The sequence below is a fragment of the Leptonychotes weddellii genome, chromosome 9 (genome assembly GCF_054177405.1).
Source record: "Leptonychotes weddellii isolate Sample4059 chromosome 9, ASM5417740v2, whole genome shotgun sequence".
Classification (NCBI taxonomy): domain Eukaryota; kingdom Metazoa; phylum Chordata; class Mammalia; order Carnivora; family Phocidae; genus Leptonychotes; species Leptonychotes weddellii.
In genome coordinates, this window is record NC_138377.1 from 122,248,856 (window position 1) to 122,269,755 (window position 20,900).

The 20,900-nt window shown below is 49.2% G+C and overlaps 1 protein-coding gene across 6 annotated transcripts in view; it reads right to left on the reverse strand.

Annotated features, from left to right (window-relative positions):
- CRTC3 (CREB regulated transcription coactivator 3) overlaps positions 1–20,900 on the reverse strand; it is a 99,242-nt gene that overhangs the window by 23,329 nt on the left and 55,013 nt on the right. For all 6 annotated transcript variants that reach the window (XM_081831718.1, XM_081831719.1, XM_081831715.1 and 3 more), the window contains 4 exons: positions 15,919–16,038; positions 7,901–7,962; positions 6,450–6,512; positions 4,274–4,374 (listed from right to left, as the gene is read on the reverse strand). In XM_081831718.1, coding sequence (XP_081687844.1) covers positions 4,274–4,374; positions 6,450–6,512; positions 7,901–7,962; positions 15,919–16,038 — 346 coding nt within the window. The remainder of the gene's footprint in view (positions 1–4,273; positions 4,375–6,449; positions 6,513–7,900; positions 7,963–15,918; positions 16,039–20,900) is intronic.

The following is a 20,900-nucleotide window of genomic DNA, read 5'->3' on the forward strand; positions in this document are numbered from 1 at the left end:
AAAACAAAGAAAGCAAGGTGAGCAGAACATCAGAAAATGAGGTGCAGACAGACAAAAGGTGAAGCGTGACAATCAGCACTGTCAGAAGGAGGAGAGAGAAACTTCTGATTCATCTTTTGGCTTCCTTGGAGCCCTCATCTTGGGAAGGGGCTGGGAACTTGACCATTCTGACCACAAAACAGTGATCATCCCATTACAAATAATAAACAGCAAGCTGGTGTGGTATGTTGCAACATCTGTTCATCATCAAGACCCCAACCACCCTGGGCTCCCTCAGTGAGGCCGACCTGGCCCCGAAACACGAGGACCCAGCTGAGGGCTACCTGACGAAACTGAGTGGCAAGCAGAAGCCCCACCTGCTCTCCCGTTAGTGCCACCGCTCTCCCTCAGACGGGCACAGAAGGAAGGCTTCATGGAGGAGGTGGTACGTGAATTAGGCCCTTCATGAAGGATAATGACGAGGATGGTAATGATAAGAGCCAGCATTACGGTTCACGTCCTACGGGTCAGGCTCCACAGCACCGTGAGGCAGTCTGTGTTGTCCTCACAGCAGCCCCAAGATCGCACCGTGCGTGCTCTGGCCTGTGTGCTTCCAGAATGTCCAACGGCTGGAGGGATGTGGACACTGGGCAGTGAGGCGGAAGGGGACGCCCCAGTGCAGAGACGGGAGGAGGAGGGGAGGGAAGGGGAGGCCGAGTGTGTCTGGCAGGAGCAAGAACGGTGTCGGGCTGGAGCATGAGACGGGAGGCATGGCGGATGGGGCTGGACTGAAGCAGGCTGCCAGGAGCTCGGCAGGATGCAGGGAATAGGACTGACAGGATTACAGCTGAGCTCTGGAGAGAGTGTTCTAGCGGCGGGGTGCGAGACGGATGGAGGGGAGAAGGCCCCAAGGCAGGGAGACGATGTGGGAAACCGAGAGGCTGGTCCAGGCAAGAAGGAAGTGGGGGCCGGGCGTGAGGACAGGAAAGAGGCCGCTCGGAGACTCACTGAGGGACAGGAGGGCCGGGACTTGGCTGCTCACCCGTGTGAGGGCTGTGGGAATGAGGGTGATTACAGACAACCGGCTCCCAGGTTTAGCGTTCAGGTAAGCAGAACAATGGTGGTGGCAATAACTGGTATGTGGGCGCCAAGCTAACGCAGAACCAACATATCCACGCCTGGATTTTTATTACTGGATAACAAAATACTGTAGGATACAACTAGAAATAAAGCATTAAAACTAAAAAGGGAACGCTTTGTGACTGGACATCTGGAAACAGAGGAAACTCACTCACATCCGTCCCACAGGGCTAAGGGGTGGCCGCGGCCAAGGCTGCATCTGTGTTCCGGGCACCCTGGGGGCCTCAGAGCTGCTGATCGCTGACCTCCCAAGCGCGACACAGACCGTGTACCCTCTGCCCGCTCCCATGCCTCATGGCTCTAAACTCCTCGCACCGGCTGGATTTGCAGAGCAGGGTCCCCTCACAACAAGCGTCTGGGGCTTCAGCCTCCCCATTGGGTCACTCTTGCCATCTGGGTGACGCTTTTTGCCCCTCTTTAGATCTGGGATGCTTGTGCCCTCCCCCTCTCTGTCCTCTCTGTACAATCAGGGGTCATTAACAGGCTCACTTCCTTTGGGGTTGTTTGCATTTCAGACCTTCTCCTTAACCATGCAGGTCACAGCGTTTGCCTGCTGACAGGTCACGGAGGTCCAAGACCTGCCTCTTCCCCAGGGGAGGAGCTTGGGGCTACGGTTCCCAAAGCTGGTACAACTCATTATCTATCTATAGCTGTGGGTGCAGAGAAGACAATTCTCCCACACTCTTCAGTCCTGAGCTCTAGACTGTTCCCAGAAAGGACAGGGACCACCCCAGCCCCCACCTCCATGACCATGTGGGAGCGGAGGGCAGTTAGGGGACAGTTCTGGGCTATGGGACACAGCCAGGGCCACAGGGAGCCCTTACACTTGCCCGGCAGTGTGCATGTGAAATGGCAAACCACACCTGTCGCCAGGGAAATCTGGCCATCGCTTCTCTTCATAGATTCTGGATAATGAAATGAGAAGAAACTAAAAATCTTGTCTGGTTGTATAAGCTTATTCCTGTCATTTACATCGACCACTTACCACTGACATCTAATTGTCATGAACAGACTAATGGCTTTATTCTCTGGGGACATAGACTCCTGCTCATGGATGTACCAGTTTATTACTCATGTGGTTAAGTAAGAGCAGATGCTCCCTTATCATCAGCTTGCAAACAAACAAACAGAGAGTGGGAACACAGAGGGTGCATCATTCTGCTCAGGAAGGATTCCCAGGGAAAGAGCAATTACTATTACTTCTGCTAGAGCCCGAATCCTGGGCTTCAATTGTATTTTCCCATTGCTTTTTAAATCTTTACTTTATTTGGTCGGTTCTATAATAAATACCTTTTTGCAAAGTTAGCTGGTATTTTTAAAATCCAAAAGGAAAGAAAATGAAAAACTTTTAATGAATTACAGGGGGAAAATACACGAAACTATTTAAAATAGCTCCCACCAACAAATATAATTCTCCAGAAATAATCCCCATCCTTGGAGACTTGAATAATATTTTAAACACGCTGGCTTTCCCACGTAAACACATCCATATTTGGCCGTGTTTCTGAGTTGTGCTGTACTTGCATGGCAAGTGTGCACGAGCAGGCCCACAGCTCGGACGCTGGAGCAGGAGGCCCGCCCGCCCCCCACGCGCGTCAGACGCTGCGGACCCACGACCTCCAGCCGCTGACTTGACAAGGAGTGACCACCTCGATTCTCAAGTCAACCCAGGAATTTGGCTCCCGGATTTCTTTCTTGCTCCGTCTGCCAGGAGCAACGCTAACGTAGTTCTGCCTGATTCCTCCTCACACACCCCTTCCGACATCTCTCACCTCTCCCCTCAAAGGCTACAGGGCTCCTCGCATAAATACCGCACCCAGTTAATCCCTTTCTGCGCTTTTTCTCTCTGCGTGCAGGCCCGAAAGGCTCTTTATCTAAATCACCTATGGTTGCCTTCTGCTCTCCAGGCTTCTGGCTCTTTCTGCAGAAGCATAAACTTTGCAGAGAGGACAAGAGAAACGAAGGAATGGAAGAGGCAGAGAGGCAGCTCTGTATCCGGGGCTCCAGGGTCAAAACCCATCCATCTGGTTCCCTCCCAGTCCAGGGAGACCAGGATGTCGCTGTACTTACTGGCACCCCCAGTGATCACAGTCTCTGCCTTTCTGGCCTTTGTTTATATGCTCCCGTATCTGCCTCTCCTGGAGCTAAACTAGAGCCTCTCCCCATAGACCCCGCTCCTCTAAGCGGTGAGCAGCAGGCTCCCTGTCCCATTCCCACATTCTGCCAGCTTGACGCTCCCATTCCCATGGGGGGAAACATGGCTAGATGGCCCAGACCGACTCTCGCGTAGATCTCACACTTGAAACGTAAGGGAATTTTTAGGCAAAGGCGGTCATCTATGAATTACACCAAGGGAACAGATACAGCAACAGTTATTACTAAATCCCACCCCTACTATGTGCAAGGAATAAGACCCTGAACGTTCTCCGGACAGAGACTATTTCAGGTTCAAATGGTCTGAAAAATAAAGAAAACCAGAAAGGCTGGATTATCTTGACCGAGATTTATTTATTCCCGGTTTAAGACCAAACACCTAGCCCTAAGTGTTTGTGGACAAGAGTCAATCTGCCTATGAAACGGGTAATTCAAGACCATTGTTCCTACTAGATTATCACCCCAGAAGGAAAGGCAGGCGTGGAGTGCGTCTTAGCGAGCCAGGTTCGGTTCCTGGCAGGTGAGATGTCAGCACCTAGCACGTGTTCTAGCAGGGGCTCTGTGCCTGCAAGCCACTGGGTAATTTCCCCATCACTGAGGGTTCCTCTGTGCCGGGCACCGTGCTGGCGGTGAGGCCATTAAGATGCTGACTTTTCAAGAAATCCCCACTGAGCAGGGGGAGAGAAGGCAGTCGAGTGGCACAGCTGCCAAGATAGGCCTGAGCCCGGAGGAACTCTGGCATGTGACGAGGACACGGGTAGCTCTGGACTGGCAAAGGGAGGAAGGTCAAGGACGGCCCCACAGAAATGACCACAAAGCCAAGGGTGTTGGTCAGGTAGGCTGGGGTAGATCAGAGAGGAAGAAACAGGGAAAGGAAGACACATCAAGAGTGGTTCACGGGGCCGACAGAGGTGACTGAGGGCCAAATCCTGGAGCTCGAGTCATTCCAAACAGAATGAGAAAGCACAGACGCTGTGAGCAGGGGGCCTGTGTGTCTTACCCATGTATGGGGCAGGCCAGGCCGACTGGCCCCCTCCTCCATAGGGGTCCTGGGGCTTGGCGCTCAGAGCACTCGTGTGAAGAGCGGAATCAGAATTGGTCCTAAGGGGAGGAGGAGAGAGTCTGACTGAAAATCCATTTTTCCTTAGTAAGAATGCAATATTCTTTGCTGAAAATTACCAAAGGAGAGAAGTCAAGCACCCTTAAGATGAGGAGTCTGAACCTACCTGAAAGGCCCTCACATCAGTAACAGCCTCTGAGGATCGCCCACACCCAAAAAGATTTTAATCTGTACCCGGATAGCCACACTTTGAAGCTAAGGGCATGATGATCTATTTCAACAATGCAGAGTGTGGATTCACAGCTTCCCCTAAGGAGCTTCCCATTCTCCCTTGCCACCCAGAAGACAGCTGGGACCAGCGCGTTCTCTGCACCAGATTCTCTCCATCTGAGAGTAAGTCCTCCTGTATGAAGGGTTCCTGACAGCAGTGGTTCAGGGAGCATGCAAGGTCGAGACAACTTTGAAAATAATGCTAAACGTTCTTTGCCCTTCCGCTCTCATTCTCTTACGAGCACGGCAGAGTTGCCAACGGTGAGGTTGTGAGGTCACTGTGGACGGAACGCATAAACAGAGAAGCCAGCTATCTTCAAGACATTTGTCAAAGGCACAACAATGCCACTCTTCTCAATAAATTCTTCTTTGTTTCAGAAAATATAACTGCGCTTCCTCAAAGAAGGTACCTTTTATGTTGACATGTAATGAGTTTATTACTGCTATTTTTTAATTTTTAAATTAACAAGTATCCTTTATAAATCTCTCAATTTCATTTCCAATATCAATAGATAAATATCAGCCACAGCCTTGTACGCAAACACTCTTTGAGGGCCTCAATGGTTTTTAAGACTGTAAAGGAGTCCTAAGACAAAAAGTTTGGGAACCCCTGATCTACAGCAAATTTTGGAAATTGCCCCAGATGGCTCCAATTTCTACATAGCCTTAACTCTAAGGGATGATTATTTACTTTTTCTCATCCAAGGGTCAAACTATCTGCCATAAAAAGAACTTGTGAGAGACTTCAAATTAGCCTAACATGCTTCTCTGTGGTCTGTTCCAGGTGACAGCCTCAGGTGGCCATTAAGCCGTGTGGCCTGACTGGGCACCGTGGCAGTGTTGTGTTCAGACAAGGGTACAGGGAGGGGGGAACGGTTCGGAAGCCGTGTGAGGCAGCAGGAAGAGCACGGGCCGGGGATCAGAGACCCCTGGGTTTGGATTCCAGCTCCTTTACAGATGCAAAGAGGCGCAAGAGAATATCAGTCAAATGCAGAGAGACAACTGGGAAAATCTGTATACAGCCTGGGTATTGGCTAATATTAAGGAATCACTGTTAGTTTTGTTTAAGTGTGATAATGGCATTGTGGTTGTGCTTTCTTTAAAAGAAGTTCTTAGCAACCTTTCCTGTTAGAGACGTTTACAGGTGCAATAGTCTATCTAGCGGGGGTGGGGTGGGGGTGGGAGAGGGGTGGGGGTAGACGGCAGTACTCGGATGAGGACCAGAGCTGAAGCGTGGGCACAGGGCCTTCTGGTAATGCTTTTCTCTTTTGTGTATGTTTTATATTTTGCACTATAAACGGTTTAAAAAAAAAAAATCCCAGTTCCATCACATGTTAGCTATGTTGCCTTGGACAGGTCATTTAATCTCTGAAAACAGAAAATAATATTCATTCTTGAAGGATGCTGTCAGGACTGACTGACCTCCACAGAACACTCAGCACTGGAGTCCAGCCCAGATCGATCACGACACGAGCTAATGTTGGCTGCGTGCTAATGCTTCCCCCTGTTTCTTACAGATCTTAGCTGATCCTCACAACCACCCCTTGAGAGAGGTATGGTTATCTACCTTTTCCAGATGAGTAAACTGGGGCACAGAGAAGTTATATAACTTAGTCAAAGTCACACAGTAAGAGCCAACCCTGTAGTCCCCCTGGGACCCCCTCTATTCGGTACTATCTGTGCAGACAGTCAATAAATGGTGGGAGACTTAGGCTAAAAAATACTTCCTATAAACACATGTGACATGAATATCCTCTGGCAACTGGAAAATATATAAAGAACATCAGGACAATCAAATCGATTGGTCTTCTTTAAATTTCTTTCTACTAGCAATCAACCCGGGTACCTGTTAAGAGCAGATGTCAGCCTGAATCCAGGGTGCTTTTCTTCTTTCCAAGGATGTTGCTGCCTTTAAAAACCAGAATGACAGAAAAAGTAAAGACATTCAATTCACAGGAGCAAAGGGGAGCCTCGGGCCTGAGTTTGAGAACTGGCTCTTCTACTCACCTGGGGAAAGTCACTTCAAACACTCCATGCCTCATTCATTTTGCTCAACATTGTTAAAATGAGGTCAGACTGAGTGATCTCTCCGATTCCTATGATTCCTGATTTCCATGATTAAAAACCACCACAAATCCATGAGAACAGGATTAGCTAGCGGGGCATATATGGGGCTTTGGTTTTGTTTTGTCTTAAAAAGGGCCGACAAGCATCTTTGAAATAGTTCAAAATCCATGACCGACTCCTCTCTAGGGGATATGAGGTCTCAGTCCAGATGTGTAAAAAGTCACTGCTCGGCACACACCCCGAGAGTGTGTGCAGGGGGAGCCCTGACAATCCTGGAGGCGAAAACTGCCTTCCTGGAGACAGCCACGAGGAGGAACGCAACTGGCCCAGGGGTCCAGTTCACGAAAATATTGCTCTCACTACTCCCGGTGCTCTGGGCAGCTGCAGACATTTTTTCCTTGGATACAAATTTTCAAAATATCAGTCTGGAGATGTCTTTTTATGACCGAAAATACGATTATCGTATTTATCCCACGACCTTGGATCCCGGGATTCTTGAGGGCAGCTGAAACCGGCGTGGAGGCAGGAGCCTGCTGTTACTCATCCTCATATGGACTTCCCAGGTCCTGACTACATTATTCACTGTAAGTGCTCAGTCAGGGTTTGCCCAGAGAGTGGAAGGAGAGTCAACCTCAACGCAGAGAGCACGCTGAATGTCTCTTTTGTGATACGTACACTTCCAATGTCTCCTAAATCTGACTTGGTGATCTGAGAATGATACCACACAAGCAATGGATACACCAGTCTTTACAGTTAGTTTTAGGTTCTGTCACCCTCTATACTCAAAAATACTCCATTTTGGGGGGCATATATCCTCTGTATACAAAAATACTCAGAGACCCAAATCAAATCCACTGTGCAAATTACATTTTAAGAAGCTTATTAAATCTTCCACTCCTTCCAATGGCTAAGACACCCTGAGCAAAGACAGTTGTTTTTCCATGTCTCAAATAAAAGAATACCAAATCAGGATATCCTACTGGTAGATGTAGTCCAAGTGTGTTTCCATTTGATTTTAAATACGAAGATCTAGATTTTTAAAATGATTTTTCATCTTAGACTTCCATATCAGCCTATGAGTCTACCTGAAAGACCTAAGTTTTCTAAGAGAAAATAAGATTCTATGATTTATATCAGAAATTTCCAAAACCATATTCAAGGTAGATAAGAGAAAGTGAAATCGACAAACAACACGTGCCCACCATAGCTTTTAAAACACAGCTTGCTTACCTTGGCCAACTCTCATCCAGGGGCTGTGAGGAGTAACTGGCTCCGAAAGTACCACCATCAAAGTGAAATTTTTTAATAAAGGAAAAATAAAATTAATGGAAGGTTGAAGCAGAATGAAGAAGTCAGAACTGTGGAGAGTTAAACACCCAAGTTTCTGGTTCTTATCTCTCTCTACACCAACAGCTCTTCATGCTCTCTCTGATAAACTTCCTCTGGAAGACCTATTCTTCCCACCAGTGCCCTCTTTGTGATTTATGTGGGGTCTTTTTTTTTTTTTTTTTTTTTTGCCTGCATAGCATCTTTTGTTTACAAGAACTGCCCCCACCCTTCACCCCAAACCTGGTGAGGACGTCCTTCGGTGCGGGCCCCTCTGTCCCGGGGGATGTACCAGGCTCAGTATTTCCAGTCAAGGTACCTTATACCCCTGGAAACAGTGATTGGCTCAGGGACGGGCTCATGACACAAACAAGCCCAAGAGAGCCTCAGATGAGAAAAGGGAGTGCCCTCGGTTGGGGTGGTGAGCCTGAAGGTCCTGTAAAGCTCTGCAAGAGAAAGCCTGTCCTTGCGGGAAGTCAACACAGACGTGGCAGCTCACAGATACAGTCTTGATGCTACTGCATGAAGCCCTGGATCTAGCCCTTGGGCTTCCAGTGACATAAGCCAGTGAGTTTCCTTTTCTCAAGCGGAGGATTCCCATTACTTATAACCAAAAGAGAGCTGCATTAGATTTGTCGTGTGCTCAGGGTTGTGATCTCAGGGTTGGGAGACTGAGCCCCGTGTCAGGCTCCGCACTCAGTGTGGAGTCTGCTTGGGTTTCCCTCTCCCTTTGCCCCCCCCTCCCGTTCCTTCTCTCTCTCTAAAAACAAATAAACCTTTAAAAAATTTTTTTTAAATCATAATATTCTCCTGCTAAAAAATCTTTAATGATTCTATATAGAAGCTGTCATCTACTTGGGCTCAGGAGGGAGGGGAGGGGCCTATCATGCAGGTCTGGCCTGGGCGTCCCAGAATCTGGCACTCATACGAGGTGGCACTCATAGGTTCCCAATGATTTGGTGTGAACGGTGTCCTCTCTGAGGAGAAGCGTTATGATCCCAAGTTTCACTTTCTGTGTATTCATTTTGTCCTATCCAGTTAGCTTATTCCTTCATCTGAATCAAAGTCAATACAACAGAAGAGAGGATTTTCAACAGAGAACCGTTTCTTCAACATTAACTATTAGGCTTCACGTAGACGAAGGGCAGACTAGAATAGTGCAGGAGGAGACAGAAGAGGCGAAGGTGGTCATGAAATAAGCAGCTCCCCCTCCCCGAGACGAAACACTCCAGCATCTTGGCCAACAGAGCCATCAGCGAGGAGGCGCTGACTCCCACTACCTGTGGTTATCTATCTTTCCCTTTCCTGCAGTTTGATGAATCTCCATCCAGAAAAGCTAACACAACTCAGTGTGCAGGGATAGAACAGGAACATGATGGTCAAACACCGATTACTTCAACGTCAAGGTTCCAGTTCGCATTTTAAGCTTTCCGATGTATATTAACAACATGAAACGTAGTGATTTCCTCAAATTTGTTTTTTATGGGCGCCTGGCTATGTTGCCCAGGCTGGAGCGCAGCGGCTCTTGACAGGAGCCATCCCCCCGCTGACCTGCTCTGTTCCGCCCTGGGCAGCTTCGCCCCTCCTAAGGTAACCGGGTGGTCCCCCACTCCTGCAGGTCACCGTGTTGGTGCAGAACTTAGCCCAGACACCTGACCGGCATAGCGCACTACACCCCAAAGTCCCGAGCTCAAGTCGTGCCCCCCTCAGCCTCCCGAAGGGGCAGGGCCCGGGTGCGCCACCATTCCTGGCTGGGATTTTTAATACGACCAGGCTGAGGCATCAGATGTGAAAAGATGTGACCTCTGAGCATTCTTAATTCTCACTGTCACGTCTCATTTAGTGAATATTAAAAAACCCAAGAACTGGGGGCGCTTGGGTGGCTCAGTTGGTTGGGCGACTGCCTTCGGCTCAGGTCATGATCCTGGAGTCCCTGGATCGAGTCCCGCGTCGGGCTCCCTGCTCGGGGGGGGGAGCCTGCTTCTCCCTCTGACCCTCCTCCCTCTCATGCTCTCTGTCTCTCATTCTCTCTCTCTCAAATAAATAAATAAAATCTTTAAAAAAAAAAAAAACAAACCAAGAACTGTTGGCATCAAGAGAACCACTAATGTTATTATCGTCTGACAGTTAAAGTCAACCGAAGGGTGGGGCGCCTGGGTGGCTCCGTCGTGAAGCGTCCGCCTTCAGCTCAGGTCATGATCCCAGGGTCCTGGGACTGAGTCCCACATCGGGCTCCCCGCTTGGCGAGCAGCCTGCTTCTCCCTCTCCCTCTCCCTGCTCCTCCCCCTGCTTGTGCTCTCCCGCTCTATCAAATAAATAAATAAAATATTAAAAAAAAAAAAGTCAACCAAAGGGAAACCTAGAAAAGGTTCACTTCTTCTTCTGCAGATTTCCGAAAGGTTCATTCAGGTGGCTCTGACTACTCCACCACACTGACAGGTCCTACAGAACAACCTTAGGATGGGGAAAATAGCCTTATTTGTAAACCTGAATTTACCATTAATTCAACAAACATTTTTGGAATGCCTACCAGCTGCCAGCAACCAGAGAAACACAGGGTTTTCAGCCAGCCAGACCAGCTCCTCGGCCAAACCCCCCCCCCGCCCCCCCCCGCCCCAGTCCGTTAGCCTACGTTAAAGATGTTTCTACCTGCACCTCTGTATCTGCCCCACCCAATGCACTCCTTCCCAGCTCCTTTGCGGCCTCCTCCTCTGCCTCCAATCCTGCCGCTCCCGGAGTTCTGCGGCCTCGCAGCCTCTCCCCAGGGAGCTGCCGGGGAGAAGGGCCGCAGAATTGCTGGGTGCCCCACAGCAGGGGCAGCCCCGGAGGCTGGAGACACTTGGGGCGGTGTGCCGAGGACACAGAGCCGGGCCCCCCCAAGCTCGCCTGGGTCAGCCCCACCCCGGCCTCTGGCTCGAGGCGGCCCTGGGAGCGCAGCAAGTCACAAACCCAGACCCCTGGCTGCCAATAGTGTGTGGACCCCAAGTCTGAGTCTCCTGCTGCCCCTTCAGCTTCACAACAAAAGTACTTCAGACTCCACCTGAAAACCTCCTCCTCCTCCTCCCTGGCGCCTCTGCCCCTTTTCTAGCCTGCCCGCCCGTATTTCAGTATTTCCCTGACCGAGGTGCTCCCCAAGTGCCTACAGCTCTGGAGAGGAAACTCCTCCTCATGTTCCTGCCTCAACCCAGTGACAAAGGGGCGCCCCTAACTCCTTCTCCCCATGGGCAGCTGCAGAGGGAAGCTTCTTACTCACTCTTCCCCAAAGGAAGGGGAGTAGCTCTTCTGCTGATAAGACAGGACATCTGTTGGCCCACGTACCCATGGGTGGGGTCACTGAGCCACAGAAGCGCCAGAGAGTTCCACCCTGTGTCTTTTCTGTGCTCCCTGCCTCGTGGTTGGAGAGCACAGCCAGGCTTCTTCTTTTGGCTTCCTGTTCCCCTGTAGTAAGTGCACCTGGGGCAGGGCTCAGGAGTGGCCTGCTGGAGGCAGCCTGGACGCTGGCCACATTGTCTCCTAGCCTCGAGGACTCTGGGTTCTCCCGGGCCGGCGCTCGCGGGGCAGGCTTGTGACCTCCCGTGTAGCTGGCGGGGCGAGGGAACTCCGAGTCAGCTTAATAGAACCCGCCCACCAAGACGAGTTCCAGGGTCAGATTTAAGACCTAAAGCTGGTCACAGTTTGGTTCCTTCCTCATTTCTCAATCATGTCTTTGCCATCACGCTACTTCCTCTTGTCCTTTTTGCCTCCGATTATGTCCTGCTAGAATACATCTTAAAATCAAACGTTAAGGGAAGTGTAGGAGTGGGACCCTCTGGAGTCCTCGCGTGTATGAGAACGTCCTCCTGCTTCCCTAGGCACACGAGTAACAGCTAGGTGGCATGGGGAATTCTGAAGTCTGACTCGGTTCCCCTGAAAACTCTACACCCCAGCCATTTCCTTGTCCTTCACAATGGAAATCACTGATGGGTATTAGGTAAAAATTGGGTGTTGTGATCAAATAAATTCTGTTAGTCCTGGGTGAAGAGACCGTTTCTTAACTGCAGGGCTTCTTGGAGCCCTAACTTCAACTGTGAAGCTCGGGGTGGGGGGACAGAGAGTAGCGTTTCCTCAAACTTAACAACACCATGCGTGTCAAAGAAACAGTGTTCTATAAACCAGTGCCCTAAAATTTTCATCTCATTGTATGAAAAGAATCAAAGCAAAGCCTGTTCCAAAGAGGAAAGCCATTCCTAACTTTGGCCGGTCTTAATGCCTCTCTTCACGACTGTCCATGCTGGTTTCTCAGATGCAATATACTCTTGAACCTTGTTGGGAATATAAATCAGAAATTTCCCAGACATTCACTCTTTTTCTCTCTTTCTAAAAATACATTTAGAGGAAGGCATTTTCTATTATTCTTCAGTGTGTCCCCTTCTTTCTCACTGTATTATCCACAGGGATAATATTTATGTTAATTGTTCAGAAATTCAGCAAGATGGGGTTTGGGACCCTTGTCTAATGCCCTCGAGGAGTGAGGAGGGCTGCTGAAGGCATGAGCACTTGCAAAAGGGTAGAAGAGCCTGTATTCTGAGTTCTCAAGCCCAGGCCCCAGCCAGGGACCAGGCAGGGCCTCTCCTGTGCCCTGAGGGTGGCCCCAGGCCAGAGCCCAGAGGGACAGCGTCCTGGTCTTTGCCTGTGGCGGCCACCCATGCCAGCAACAAAGCCCACGGCCCTCGCCTTCTCGGACGCCATGGCCACCCACTGCAGAAGGAATCTCCCCAGCCCAAGCTCTGCTTTGCTCTAGCTGCCTGCTCTGGGCGGAAGCCAGAATATTTATGAAACAATGTTCATTTTATGTATCATAGGACTGAACCCTTGTCTAGGCTGGTCTGCCCCTTCTAAAATAACTTCCAAGCCAAGAAACAGCTGTAAGAAGACAAGTCTGAATACATTTTTTCTCTTTGTCCTAACAAACTGTTCAAACCAGTGTTAACACTTGCAAAGGACAGAGTGGGTAAGAGGCGTTAGGGAGGTAACAGACACACACGTGAAAGGCCACCATTTTAAGCAAATTATTTCTAAATCAAATGAATGTGGCCATGAAAGGAAAGATGGAATCTTTCTCTAAGTTCTCCTGAATCTATAAGCATCTTCGACATAAAATCATCCCTCTCCTATATTTCATGGGACTCATGGTCCCTTGATTCTGCAGGAGAGACCCGCTGTCCATTTAGGGACAGGCCTAAGCTTTTTTGAACGAGCAGATGTCCAGCCCCCGGGCCCCAGCCAGATGCTTAGGAAGAGCATATGGAGAGACGTTTCAGACCTGTACTGTGTGATGAACTTTAATTTATCTGCATATTTAGTTTTTGCTTCCCCTCCCCTTTGGAGGTGACCTGCTTTTTGCTGTTGCTGCCACAAGGTGACTCGTACATGGGGTCAAGTTACACCCTATGGTAAATAGGGTGTAACTGGAAGGAGACAGAGTCCCCTGAACATACGGTGTAGTCACTCCTTCCACGACTCTGCACAAGACATTCCCTCTGCCTGGAATGTTCCCTCTCCAGCTGTCTTCCTCTCTCTGTACCACTTAGCACCATGTGCGGTCATTTGCCTTAATCATTGCTGTACTGTTTGCTGTCTGTCCCCTCCCCCAGACTGTACACGCATGAAGGCAGGGACATGTCTTATTCACCACCGAGTCTCCTGTGCTTAGAACAATACTTGTACAGGGCCACCTGGGTGACTCAGTCGTTAAGCGTCTGCCTTCGGCTCAGGTCGTGATCCCAGGGTCCTGGGATCAATCCCCGTGTCGGGCTCCCTGCTCAGCGCGTAGCCTGCTTCTCCCTCTGCCTCTCCCCCTGCTCATGCTCTCTCTCAAATAAATAAATAAAATCTTAAAAAAAAAAGAACAGTACTTATACAGAGAAGAGACACTGTAGCTATCTGCTGAATACATGAATGCATTATCCCCTTACTTGTTGCTTCCTCAAGCCTCAGATTTACCTCCAGGACGCCTTCTCTGGCCCCCCAACACTGGTCCAGGCTACCCCTCCTACGAGCTCACACAGCCCGCGTGGTCTCAGCTACAGCTCACCACACTGTGCTGTGATCACTGTGAGCGCCGTGAGGGCAGGGAGCATATCATGCTCGCCGTTACACTTACAGTGTCTAAGCGGGGCCTGACACTGTGAATACTTAAATTATTTTTCAGTGAATGAATATCCCCCTCTGACACTTTCCTTCGATCCCCTCGTCTTCTAAGTTATTCCTTCAGTTAGAGAAGCAGTGAACATTATGTATATACCTAGACCACACTTGCTGCAAAAAGGATCTGAGATAGCTACAAATATGTATTTATAAATATGGCACGTGTATATTATCATATTTAGAGAGAACACCTACAGGAGAAAAAAAGAATGGAAAATTGGAGAAAAACATATTGTTAAATCAAACAAAGAAACTCTCAAAGCCTTTTGCCTGAAAACTCCCAGCCATCTAGACAACAGTCTGATGTACTTAGTCCAACCACACGTGTGCACTAGCGGAAGAACCGGCTGGATTCTATGGAAGTTAGGACAATTCCAGAAGGAAACCCGCGGACTCAGTCGTCATCCCCACCATCCCTGACAGTGGTCACGAAATCCATAAAGACTACAAGTCAGCGTCTCTCGTGGACCAAACGTGGACACAGTTTGGTCACAGTCACTATCCCTGCCTCCAAATGGGAAACAGCAAGAAATGGGGGTGGGGGAGGCAGGAGAGGTCCTGGTTCCCTCTGTGGGTCCCACAACTCCTCCCACAGGGCCTCTCTTGACGGGGGGTCCCGGGCCAACCCACCGAGTGGTCCCGTGAGGGGAGAGGCCCAGGCAGGGGCTCAGCTTGCCCCGGGGCTGAATCTGTGCCCTTCCAACCTCAGCAGTGGAATCTCGGACAAGTGACTTTGACGCTCAGTTTCCTCCTTGGAAAACGGGAGTTTAAAAAAAACGAACTATTCAGTGAGTCTTGAGGACTACATGACACATCAATTGCCCAGCACAGTGCCTGGCATGGGTAGGTGCTCAGCAAACATGCGTGCCCTCCCCCCACTTCCTGGTTTCTCGTGAAGCCAGCTCCACCATCACTGCCAGGAATTCGGCTCTGCAGTAACCCTCACCCCGCCTTCCTGTGCCCTCCTCCACCCGTGAGGAGTGTGCAGGGAGAGCGCCCGCCCTCCTGGCACACTGCTTCTCTGTCCGCTCCCACAAAACCTCCACAAAACCCAGCTCAGCTCTGTGAACCTGAAGCCCTGAGCATAGAGCTGGTGGCCCAGCGGTGACCTCCCCCCACCCCCCGGGCCCCGGCCCCCAATAAATGAAATTATCAGGGGAATTTGCAATCTCCTTCTCCTTATTCCTACTTAACAGCATAGGATTTGGCCGATGGACAGTGTAAGAATTTTCCTAACTACCAGCTTTATATCTCAGGTGTCATTTGCTGAGTTTGGAACTCCAAAAATAGAAGATCCTATGAAATTTCTGCTGTAAGTTCTAACGGCAGGTCACCAGGTCAACAGGAATAAAAATAAGTCACTTATCTGTCTGTTTTAGCTAGACAGACTAACTCTCTCTAACCTGGTTCAAAGTCAGGTTTAGCTCTGACCTGGCTGCTTTCTGAAGAAAATGCTGAGGAGACCTTGCAACAGGGCTGAGTTACAGGCTGTTTATGTTCTGTCCCTTAACTCAACTCTATCAATGTTTTCATCAAGTAAATACCTGCGATGATCCTTCCAACTTTTAGCTGCAGAGATGTTTCTAGTTTCCAACTCATTTATTTTTATTGCCTCCATTCATCAGATAAAATGAAGGCTTTGAGGCCAAAGGGGAACCGTGGGGAAGATAAGTCCTGAAAACCTTTCAAACATTTCAAAAACTCATACTCCACGCCCAGACAACGAGAAAGGATATTTGTCGTCCCGGCTTGTCCCCGGACCTTCGATGGAGAGGGTGGAAGCGGGTCCTGGATGGCCTCTCTACCAGCCCGTGGTGGCGGGTCCCCCGCACGCTATCAGCCTGGTGAAGGGACGGCTGCAGAGAGAAGGGACAGGAGTCGGCCCGTGACCATGAAATTGCCACTCACCCTCAAGAACAACAACAGGTAACAACAGCAGATGAAAGGACTGATTTCAGGTTTCTACAGGTGTTCACGACTGGGCCTCGAGTCAAGGCAAATCAAATCACGTAGCACGTGGAGCTGTTTCCATAGGGTTACAGAGCAATTTAAAACAGTCTTCTGTGTGTTAAGGTGAAAGCTGAAAGAAGGATAATATTAAAAGCTGTCATAATTCAGAGGTGGGACTACGGGTTCATACATCACACCCCAGACACTCAGAAGTACACCTGAAATGCACAAGAAGCATATCTAAGATAGAGATAAGCTGGATACCTACAGACCATGGACTATTTGTTCTGCAGAGAGTCTTTTTAAATTTTTTATTGAATTGACAATGTTTAAAAATTTCGATTTGAGGCTTCCAGTGAAAAACCCGAACCCCTTGGCCACGCCAGTCCCACATTCCCATGTAGCAGAAGGGACAGAAATCGAGAGTGGCTGCTTTCTCCGGGTGGGACACCCATTCTCAGGCTTTGAATGCTTATACCAGACCCCTGGGTTGACTTACTATGTTAGACATTTGAGTTTGTAGCCCCTGAATTAAGCAAAGAGAGAATACTACCTCAACACAAGTTGAAAATGTGCAACTCACTATTCCCCCAAATGGCACAAGTGAAAATATAAACAGATTCAGGGTAAATCCATGCTCAATAAATCCAAAGTCCTTTGTTAAGGAGGCTTGGGGTACATTTGTAACATTTTTGAGACTGGCACCATAAAAGGCAAGTTGGTTTTGGTTGTCGAAGACCAAACACTAGGCTGAACCATTATATCACACATATGATGTGTGGGCAATGTGCACACACTATTCTGTAAGGGCTGTGTTTGTGAAACATATGAAAACAGATTTTCTTTTATGTAAATGGAATCATATGTAAACAGTTAGCTTACTCTGAAAGGAATCACATAATGGAATATGTTTTTATAGGGAAGCTTCTTTTAGCTAAGAATTGGTCATTAATTTTTCTTTGTTAAACATACGGATTTTCTCACACTGGATTTGGGGATGACTCCTATTTCTCCTCAGCGGGCTGATAAAATGTCTGGGCTAATTGAGTCTAACGGTTCTAATCTATTTTTACAACCCGAATCTGTTAACTCCTAAAATAAAGAGATCTTGGGGAGCAACAACTTCGGAGGGCCTGGAAGACAGACAGCCATCGTGACGGGTAAGCGGGCTGTTGATCTCAGACGATACAGCACACTCTTCCAGGGAGTGACAAGTTGAAATACCTTTGTAAATCAAGAGGACGCATACCCACACTTTTTCAGAGCCTGTTTGCACAGTAGACAGAAGGGACAGATGGCTTTGTTCCAGGATAAAAGGGAGGATTCTCTGGTAATGCAACCACTATTCACTACAGCGATGTTAAATGTACTTGAAAACACAACGTTTTCACTGAGAAGTCTCAGAGCACAAATACTCCAGACTGGGCTCTCAGAGGCCAGCCTACAGAGGTGGGGCTGAGAGTCTTTAGAAGGGGTTCTGAAAAAGCAGAAAGTTCTGGGAACGTCTTACAGACTTCCTATGATACACATACGTGCTATTTACACTTGCTTCTTCTGCGTTCATCCCCACGGACCCAAATCCTGTATTGCTACTTGGACTCAGTTGGGGGGGCAGGGGGGATGGTCTCTGCTAACATTTTAATTTTCTTCTCTTCCTCACTGTGGCACTACTGCAACTCTCTACCCCTGTGGTAGCTGATCTCCCTCCAAATGACACTGGACTACTTAGCCTTTTTGACTCACAGGGACCTGCCTTGTTTGTGAAATGAGCTCAAGCTGGTGTTCAGTCAGGGAAGCCGGGGGCTGAAGTGGACTTGGAGTGAGGAAGCCCGTGAAACACTATGGCGTTAGCCTTGCTGAGAGCTAAGATTCTGTTATTTAAAAACGTACTCTGGGGCGCCTGGGTGGCTCAGTCGGTTAAGCCTTCAACTCTTGGTTTCGGCTCAGGTCATGATCTCAGGGTCATGGGCCTGAGCCCTACATCGGGCTCTGTACTCAGTGCGGAGTCTACTTGGGACTCTTCCTCTCCCTCTCCCCCTGCTCATGCTCACTCTTTTTCTTTCTTTCTCTAAAATAAAATACAATCTTAAAAAAAAAATGTATTTCTTAGGTCAACTTTAATACAAAAAGAACTAGAACCCTGGCACCCTGAAGGCCAAGTACATCATACTTTCTGTTCCTTTTCAAGTTTTATTCAGCTTTTACAAGGCTTGTACCCACAGAGCACATCTATTTTTATGGTCTATATTCTGTACTCAACAGTATTTTGTGAACAGTTTTCTGGATACTCTGTAGCCCTTCTACTTACTAATTCAGGAGGTGCTCAGTACTTCACTTCTAACCTTCTAAGGCCCACCCTCCATGCTGCAGTTCAAAGAAGATGTGATTTGGAGTCAAACGATTCCAGTCCAGAATCCCTTACTAACTAGCAAGTCACTTCACCTTATCTGTAAAGTGGAAATGATGCTGCTGATAACTTCCTCACAGGCTTGTTGAGAAAACGAAATTAGATGATGCATGTGAAAGCTGCCTTGTCCCAGGGATACTGGGCGCTACCGGCTGAAGTGTCCTCCCATCCCCACCCTGATTGGCAGGTTGAAGCCCTAACCCCCAGTGTGACTGTCTGTGGACCCAAAACCTTCAGGAAGGTAATGAAGGTGAAATGAGGTAATAAGGCTCTCATCTAATAGCACTGGGATCCCTATAAGAAGAGGAAGAGACAGCAGGAGCACGTACACACAGAGAAAAGGCCGTGTGAGGACAGGAAGAGAAGCCTCACCAGAAACCAACTCTGCTGACACCTTGATTTTGGACGTCCAGCCTCCAGAATCGTGAGAAAATAAATGTCTGTTGTTTAAGCCATCAGGTCTGTGGTATTCTGTTAGGGCAGCCCAAGCCGACTATGACCACTGGGCATGAGCAGAGGATGCATGTCCAGGTGGGTGGATGCTGGGAAGCATCTTGTTAAAGGTGAGGCCACCCTACAGAGTCCTTTTATGGACTGTAAGAGCAGGACCACTGTTAGGGGCTCACTCAGTATTCTGAGCCTCCCAAAGTATCCCCAAGGGACCTAGATCTTCGTTAGGCACCCATCTGCCGCCCATGCCAGGGCACCTCTAAAAGCTGCCACCTGGGACGAATGGCTGAAAAGAACACTGGCAGGGCCCTGTGACTGGCTTCGGCCAATGGCTCATGAGCAGACGTTGATATGCGTTTGTCCAAACAGAACCTCTCACACACTTTTCCTGCTGCCATGAGAATTCCATGCCCAGAGAGGGATGCTCCCTCGGCCTCTGAAGGAGAAGAGACGTGGAGGAGAGCCACAACAACAGCAAGGAGGAGTTTAAAAAAAAAAAAAAAAGTGTGCTCAAAGTCCCAGAGTTTGGGGAATGGTTGTTCCCACAGCAAAGCTGACTAATACGGTAGTGACAGCAGAGAGAGGCCGCAGTGAGACAGAGTCCTATATTTTTTGAAGAGCACCAAGAGGGGTGCCAAGTCGAAAGAGCCTGCAAATTGGTTCCTATGTGTTTTGAGGATGGCCTCAGGCTCGGACTCTGCCAAACGCCATCCTGTTTCGGAACACGGGACCCAGACACCACATGAAGACGAGAAAGCTTCTGTGCCTCCATCTCCAAGAGCTCCTTCCCATTGATGTCGGGGCACCAGTGCTGGACCACCCACAGACAGACCAAGCACATGCTTAGGGCACCAGCAAGGCAAGGGCAACGCAGAAGAGGAAGGATCTACTTGAGAGGGTGCCCAATAACGTTCAAAGGATCATTGTGGGAAAAATCAGAATTGAGCTGGATTTCCTTTCCTTTTTGTCTTGGGATGGTTTAACGGTTTTTATTCTGAAATACATACACAGATGGGGGGTCCAATAATCTCTGCAGGGCCTGAGTCAGCACAAGTCTTCACACGGCCCCCTGGGCACGAGACAGCAGATGGGAGCGGCACACCGGGGGGCAATGTTCTCAGTGGCAGCCGAGATAATGCAGAGTCGCCCGTGTCGGCAGCCTGACGATGAGGTTTGGCACCAGGAGGCTCACCCAGGAACCTTAGCAGCGAAGGGGTAAGCTATCAAATTCTGCTTCACATTGTGACCTAACTGCCAGGGGCTGAGTGTGGGAAGAAAGGACGGAGTGGTCACCCGAGGCAGGGGAAAGGTGGATTCTGGGCGTCAGTCACCAAATCTGAGAGAAGGCAGACTGCAGTTGGAGCGCAGCCCGAACACCAAGGGTCCACAGACCTCAACAGTGAAGAGCAATGAGTGGGGTTCGGGGTGGGGGGCAGGGGGGCAGAGTGACTCCTGAGTTGGCTACAGCCAATTCTCACCAATTCTGTGGTTGGGCTTTGGGGGGAAGGAGGCATATCTCGAGTTCAAGGCGCTGCTGAGAACTGGATGTCCACGTGCACACAGCCCTGGTCTCGGGCTCCTGATTGTTTCTGCAAGTATCTCCGTGTGGATGGCAAACTGGCTCAGGTGTGCAGGTATTAGGATGGCTGCTGGGGGGAGGGTGGCGTGAAGGGGCCAATACTGATGGAGAACTCTTTCTGAGATGAAACAGGATGTCTAAATCTTCCAAAGAAGCGGAGTTGTGCATTTCCGGGGAGAAGTCCAGAGCCAATGGCAGAGACTACCGAGCGCTCCGAGCACTCCCCCAGGGGACCAAGATCTCATTTAGGCATCTTTGTGTGTGTAGGCACCCATCTGCTGCCCACCTCACATCACCTCGGAGAGCTGCAGCCTGGCATGAACGGCTGAAAA